This window comes from Leptonychotes weddellii, unplaced genomic scaffold (assembly GCF_054177405.1).
Source record: "Leptonychotes weddellii isolate Sample4059 unplaced genomic scaffold, ASM5417740v2 HiC_scaffold_724, whole genome shotgun sequence".
NCBI lineage: Eukaryota > Metazoa > Chordata > Mammalia > Carnivora > Phocidae > Leptonychotes > Leptonychotes weddellii.
The window spans coordinates 2096-9306 of NW_028042132.1; the positions used below are offsets into that span (position 1 = coordinate 2096).

The 7211-nt window shown below is 39.7% G+C and overlaps 1 protein-coding gene across 1 annotated transcript; it reads right to left on the reverse strand.

Annotated features, from left to right (window-relative positions):
• Nucleotides 1-862: 862 nt before the first annotated feature.
• LOC102732713 (general transcription factor 3C polypeptide 3-like) lies at nt 863-6346 on the reverse strand. Its single transcript, XM_006726972.3, has 4 exons — nt 6099-6346; nt 5113-5224; nt 2370-2560; nt 863-1176 (listed from the first exon to the last, which is right to left on the reverse strand). The coding sequence occupies exons 1-4, from the start codon at nt 6198-6200 to the stop codon at nt 1030-1032; spliced, it is 552 nt and encodes a 183-aa protein (XP_006727035.1). The 5' UTR covers nt 6201-6346; the 3' UTR covers nt 863-1029.
• Nucleotides 6347-7211: the final 865 nt, after the last annotated feature.

The following is a 7211-nucleotide window of genomic DNA, read 5'->3' on the forward strand; positions in this document are numbered from 1 at the left end:
ATAGCAGCATTATTTATAATACCCAAACTATGGAAGCAACCCAAGTGTCCATTGCTAGATGAATGGACAAAGAAGATGTAAGATAAATATATAAGGGAATATTATTTAGCCGTAAAAAAGAATGAAATCTTGCCATTTGCAACAACATGGATAGAGCAAGAGAGTATAATGCTAAGCGAAATAAGTCAGAGAAAGACAAATACCATTATGATTTCATTCATATGTGGAATTTAAGAAACAAAACAAATGAGCAAAGAAAAAAAAGAGAGAGACAAACCAAGAACAGACTCTTAACTGTAGAGAACAAACTGATGGTTACCACAGGGGAGGTGGGTGGATGGATGGGGGAAATAGGGGACGGCGATTAAAGAGTACATTTATCATGATGAAAACAGTAAAATTAACAAAGGAAAAAGACTTCTAACAGGACCCTCATCTAGATAAAAGGAAATGCCAAAATACTGAAAAGATAAATTAAGAGTTCACTGTATTATAACTACCTAAGCCACTATGCAGGGCATTATTTGGCAACACAATCAGGAAACCAAAATAATAAATATTAAGTGATTAGTCAGAAAGTCACTTCTGAAGATATCCTTCAATATGCCCCAGATGTGCAGTTTAAAGAAGGATAATAAGTATAAACTGTGTCTTTTATCAAAAAGTAGATTAAAATAATCTAGCTCTGCCTAATCTGGAAAGTGAAAGAAAAAAAAAAAGAACACTTTTTAAATGGTTTTAACATGTGCTTGCCATATTTAAAAAAGACTAATGCTACAAAAGTCTAAAACCCCAAAATAAAACATTAAAAAACAAACAAAAACAAAAAAGAAGCCTGGTAGAGTTCAATAGATATTAATATTTCATTGAGCCATACTGGGATTTTCATTTTCTTGGTAAGGACTTCTACTCAATGTGAAAGTGGCATATCACTGTTATATCACCTCAAGCTTCTGAACATATTTTCCAAATAATACAGTGAAGTGCTCCTCCATTTGTTTTAAAAGTCACACTATTAAAAGGCTATTATCAGTAATCCCCACAAAAACCACCTTGTCTTATGATTTCCATGCACATCAATATCGCCTCTTCACGTTCTCCCCGAGCAAAGCGAATGTTGGCTTCACCCATGAGACCCCTCAGAGCTCTGGGAAGTTTACTTCGAGGCCTTTTCTCCTGTATAGAAAAAAAAAACAACAAAAAACATTTAGCTAAAATATAGTAATATTTTAGATTTCAATTCCAGCCAAATTAATAAATGCAGAAGATAATGAAAATGAAATTTCTTTTTAAAACTTCTGAATATTCTAAATTGAGAACTAAGGACTAAAAACTTCAATACTGACTCATTAACATTCAAGTCTGTATTTCAGGAAAAAGTCTAAAATTAATCTCAGGAAAGAAATTATTCTAAAATATTCTCCAAAAAGAAATACCTCAGAAAACTAAAAAACAAAAACAAACTTCCTACAGTAGGAAGTTCAAAGCACAGTAAAATATATGAAGAAAGCAAAAACCAGTATGGTCAGGAATCACTAATTACTAATTAGAATAATAACAAATGTAGAACCTGATGCTGCAAAATAGACTTATGTGCCAGGAAACTTCTTATAATATAACCTACTGAAGATTCTCCTTCCTTCAAATTTATCTACTCAGAATAAACTTGATTAAAAAAATATCAAGTTACACTGGGGCGCCTGGATGTTTAAGTCAGTTAAGTGTCTAACTCTTGCTTTCGGCTCAGGTCATGATCTCAGGGTTGGTCATGAGATGGAGCCCTGTGTGGGGCTCCGTGCTCAGCAGCGAGTCCGCTTGAGATCCTCTCCCTCCCCACTCCCCCACCCACCCACCCCTGCTCTCACTCATGTGTGCATTCTCTCTCACTAATAAATAAATCTTAAAAAAAAGTATCAAGTTATAATATGGATCTTTTATTTTTTTTTAAGATTTTATTTATTTTTTGACAGAGAGAGAGACAGAGAGAGAAGGAACACAAGCACGGAGAGTGGGAGAGGGAGAAGCAGGCTTCCCGCCGAGCAGGGAGCCTGATGTGGGGCTCGATCCCAGGACCCCGGGATCATGACCTGAGCCGAAGGCAGACGTTTAACGACTGAGCCACCCAGGCGCCCCATAATATGGACCTTTTAATAGCAAAACCACAGTACATTCTGACACATGCATAATTAAGGTTTTGCATTTTTTAAAAATCTCTAAGATGAAACATAAGAAACCAGTAACAGTTGTCTCATATGTCCTTCCTCACAGTTTGAATTCTTTCCAAATATATGTATAATTTAAAGATTCCTTTTTCAATTACTATGTCACATTTTTACCTTCCATTTATAAATACTAAAATAAGTATTTACTTTCATCATTTTCTTGGTTTCACGATTGAGAACCATCTCCAGTACAAACACATCACCCGCAGTGGGTTGCTCAGGTGTTTCTTCTTCCTCCTCCTCCTCTTCTTCCTCTTCCTCCTCATCATCTTCATTCTCTCCAAGCATGGAAGCAAAGACCTTGTGAACTGACTTACTGACTCCATCTGACATTTCTCCTGAAGAAAGACACATTAAGGATGTTGGATAAAACAGACAGTTAAGGGGCGCCTGGGTGGCTCAGATGGTTAAGCGTCTGCCTTCGGCTCAGGTCACGATCCTGGAGTCCCGGGATCAAGTCCCACATCGGGTTCCCTGCTCGGCGGGGAGTCTGCTTCTCCTCCCTCTGACCCTCCTCCCTCTCCTGCTCTCTGTCTGTCATTCTCTCTCTCTCTCAAATAAATAAATAAAATCTTTAAAAAAAAACAAAAAACAAAAAACAGACAGTTAATATGTTTAAGGAAGGACACAATTTTTTAAAAACCCACAAATTCTGAGCAACAAATAGTCATTCTCATGAAATCGTAACAATCATCTTAAGAATTCTGAACATCCAAAATAAATATAAAAAGAAATGTGTAAAATATAACACTGCCAATCAATAAAATTTATTCCAGTAACAGAAAGGAAAAAAAATCGTATGATCATCTTGATACGGAGAAGCATTTGATAAAATCCAATTCCTAATAATAAATAAAAAAATAATAAATTTATCATTCCTAATAAAAATTCTAAGTCATCTAGAAATGGAAGGGAATAGCTTTAATTTGATAAGCAGTATCTACAAAAAAATTTTCCACACAGTTAATGGTGAATTATTCAGTTACTGGGAATGAGACAAGGATGCTACCACCACTCCTTTCAACATTTTGCTGGAGGTCCTGGATAATGTAAAAGAGAAGAGAAAAGGCACAGAGATGGAAAGGATGAAATAAAACTGTCATTATTCACAGATGTGATCATGTATATAGAAGATCCAAAAGAATGTACATACAAACTGCCAGAATACATGAATTAAGCCAGGTTCCTGGATTCAAGGTCAATATACAAAAATTAACTGCAGTTTTTTTATCAGCAATAATGAACTGAAAGTGAAATTAAAAGAAGGCCCTATTTGCATGATGTGTAGGAAAGGTACTCAAGAGCAAGAATTTAACAGTGAATTCAGTAATGCATAGGAGACACAAGACAATTCCAGTGGCCATATATTCCAATTAGCAGACTTTGTCAAACTTGTTCAAAACTGACCCTTCTGTTGTTCTGAATATATGTGCACACTCACCAAGGGTCCTGATAGAGCTCTGGGATGATTCCTTCCTGGGAAATGGGAAGTTTTATATCTTAAAAGGACTGATGGGATTATTTGAGCTGAGGCAATCTAATACATGATGCCTACTGCTCCTGATGAGCAAGAATCGACTCAGTTAATCCCCTTTTCTAGGGAGGGCCTGATGGCCACTTCTCAGGGGCAGCTTTAGTCAACCAAGACTGGGAGGCACCCAACGGTGCTTCTACTACAGTTACCCCTCAAAGACCTGATGATGGAAGAGCTATTCCTCCCCTAGGCAGATAAGACCCACAAGTTATTAGAACAACTTCAGTCCTCTTTTCCACCCCACCTGCCTGACAAGGTAAGAAACCGTAGTAACCCCAATTTGCTCTCCTTTTTGCCCCTTCTTCTCCACTTGATCAAAGAAGGCAGGAATAAAGCTTGTTTTCTGTCTATCCTATTAGTATGCATTCTCTGTGTAGAGAGAGCTGTATACAGGGGGGAAAAAAAAAGAAGCCTCCACTTCTACTCCCTAGAACAAGAAAGTTCAATTTAGTTCTCAATCAGACACTATACACAAAGCTACATTCTAATTGATGGTTCAGTATCCCACGTAACTTGTCATGGGCAGATGAATACTAGGAACTATTATCAGTATTCTGATCACTAGAAAGGTATATGAATCACTGGAAATTAATGGATTTGAACACTAGTTCATCAATTAGACTCTGATGGCTTTAATGAGTTTGGGACTAACCAAATCTAGTATCTGGACAGGCAGAGCTGAGGACTGGATCCTAGAATGAGGCGGCATACCAAGATACCTACTGTGTGTGAGGACCCATCTGGGCAGCCAACGGGACTTCCACTCTGGCATTTCTATCTTATCTCCTATAACTAAAGCAGTGGTTTGGAAGTCACTTTGTATAGAAGTACAAACCATTACAATTTGGGGGAGTACAGTCTGGAAGTAATTAGTAACTGAAAGAGCCAATTTAAAAAACAATGACCCCAAAAAGGCTCCCATCTGAAACACTTTTCCAAAGGGCACCTGTGCAGCTCAGCCGGTTAAGCAACTGACTCTTGATTTTGGCTCAGGTCATGATTTCAGGGTCCTGGGATGGGTGGCGTGGGCCTCTGCGCTCAGTGGGGAATCTGCCTGAGGATTCGCTCTCTCCCTCGGCCCCTACCCCCCAGTGGCACATGCACATGCTTGCTCTAAAATAAATAAATCTTTTAAAAAATAAAAATAAACACTTTTCCACAAAAATAACCCACAAAACTACCCATCACCATATTCAATAACTCCACAAATTATTGAGCACCTGTTATACACCATGCACTATGCTGATAAACCAGGTAATCAACAACAGAATACCACTGCAATGAAAAAACAATGTTTTCATTAAATTATTAGGTACTCTTAATATTTAATGCAGGTGGCAAATGATTTTAACATACCTTCATTGACATCTTTGTCTCGCGACTTGGTGGAGTCAATTCCTGATGATGATGGAACTTCAGAGTCATTCGGATTTTCTTCAGCTGATAACTTTCCTTTTTCCTGAAGACTCTGTGATTGAAAATTAATGATTCCAAAAAATAATGCAGATTTAGTTCTCTCCAGTTGGGAATAGGGCATTTCCCTCATTTTCTTTCTATAAAACTTGAGCTCTGCAAACACATACAGTATGTGGAATCCAAACTTGAACAGTCAAAGCATTTCAGAGTACTTAGATCTCATCCCCCACGTCTGTCTGCATCAGTCACTTATAAAAAAAAATTTAAAATACCTTGATGATTTCATGAATCTACACATTGTATCCTAGCTTTTTAAGTGAAAAGAGATGGATCATTATTAGCTGCATGAATTAGGAGAGAACCCACAGTTAATTTCAAAGGGTGAGATTATTTTTATTTTCCCTCGGACTTCATGTAAGTGAGAAGATAAGGAAAGTTCAGATATTCTAAAGTACGAAAAATTATGTGAGTGAAGATTTTGTTATCAGACAAGAAAATTCGCCTTTTTGTAGAAGATTACATCAATACCACTGGGAGACGCCTCAGAAACGGGCCCTCGGTTGAGAAATAAACTGCCGCCTAAAGAAGAGAGTGAGTTGCTCACCCGAACACAAAAGAAACTTAGTGGCAAAGCTAGGACTAGAATCAGAAACTCTGACGGGGTGAGGGAGGACGGCGGTGGCGAGAGAAGGGGAGAGAGAGACAGAGGTTACCACAGAAACAAGCTTTTTGGCGGGGGGAATTTTTAAAGAGGAGCTTAACACAAGGATGAGAGGTGAGAACCGGGGTTTGGGGAAGAAGGGGAAGAATCTGCTGGGAGTTCCGGCCCGCCCCATCACAGCGAATGGGGCCATATAAGTCCCCCACATCTAGGTGTATTAGGGCGACAAGACAGTGAGGAGAATCCTGGCCTAGCATCGCCTCACCTTCTTCTCGCGGGTTTTTCTCTCTTCTCTCCGCCTTTCGAACTCCTCAAAGGAGATCTTCCCTTCCAGGTAGTCGATGAGCTCCGGGCTGAAACCCGACATGTCTGCAGGGTGCGGAGACACAGCACCACGAACCAGGACAGAGAACCGGAAAAGCAAGATTTTATCCTGCTCCGGGGCGCCGCGAGAAGCGACCCGGCGTTCTCCTGGGAAACGGGCCCGGCCGGCGCTGCAGCCGCTGCGCTCGGGTTCCGCGGGAGCATCTGGTCCGGCTTCCTTCCAGGCGGCGGGAGCGGGATCTTCTGGGCGGAGTCCGGTGCTCTGGACCTCGCCTGCTACGCTGGTTTACGCCTCCTATTTAAGATGATTGGGGAGTTAAAAAAAAAAAAAAAGAAAGAAAGAGAAGAAAAAAAAAGTGCTTTAAAGAAATTTTCCTTAATCGGGCGCCTGGGTGGCTCAGTTGGTTAAGCGACTGCCTTCGGCTCAGGTCATGATCCTGGAGTCCCTGAATCGAGTCCCGCATCGGGCTCCCTGCTCGGCGGGGAGCCTGCTTCTCCCTCTGACCCTCCCCCCTCTCATGTGCTCTCTCATTCTCTCTCTCTCAAATAAATAAATAAAAAATCTTTAAAAAAAAAAAAAAAGAAATTTTCCTTAATCTAGATCGTTTGCCTCAATACTTCATTAGGATTCTTACTCCCAATTGATTTCCTTTTCTGAATGTTTGTTCTTTAAATTAATTTGAACTTTGCTGTAGTGATTATTTTCTTAATGTAACCATCTGCACTGCCTCCTACATGTTTCACTTTACGTTGTTCCCCTGCCACAGAAGGCGAAAGTCCTCTCCCAATTTGTGCTTTAAATCTCATCTCCTCCACCAATGGCACCATCAGTTTTCCCGTCTTCCATGAATCCTCAAGCTCTCCCTTTCCTCAGGGCTCCTTTTCAGTCTGTAAATAAGTTTATCAGGACTTCTTGTTCCACCTATCAGGCTTACCCAAGTTTTCTTCTTTTCTTAACAAACTTTTAGAAAGAATCAAATGCTTGATGTGATTACCATACACTCTTGCTCATTTACTATAGGACGCGTACTGGCTTATGCGTATTACATACATT

What these genes read in the sequence shown, in the direction of transcription:
- LOC102732713 (XM_006726972.3), bottom strand. Translation starts at nt 6,200, where the DNA reads ATGTCGGGTTTCAGCCCGGAGCTCATCGACTACCTGGAAGGGAAGATC. An exon ending in GAAAAACCCGCGAGAAGAAG is followed by an intron (nt 5,225 to 6,098) that starts GTGAGGCGATGC and finishes TTTCAATCACAG; the next exon opens with AGTCTTCAGGAAAAAGGAAA. An exon ending in AAACCAAGAAAATGATGAAA is followed by an intron (nt 1,177 to 2,369) that starts GTAAATACTTAT and finishes TTTTCTATACAG; the next exon opens with GAGAAAAGGCCTCGAAGTAA.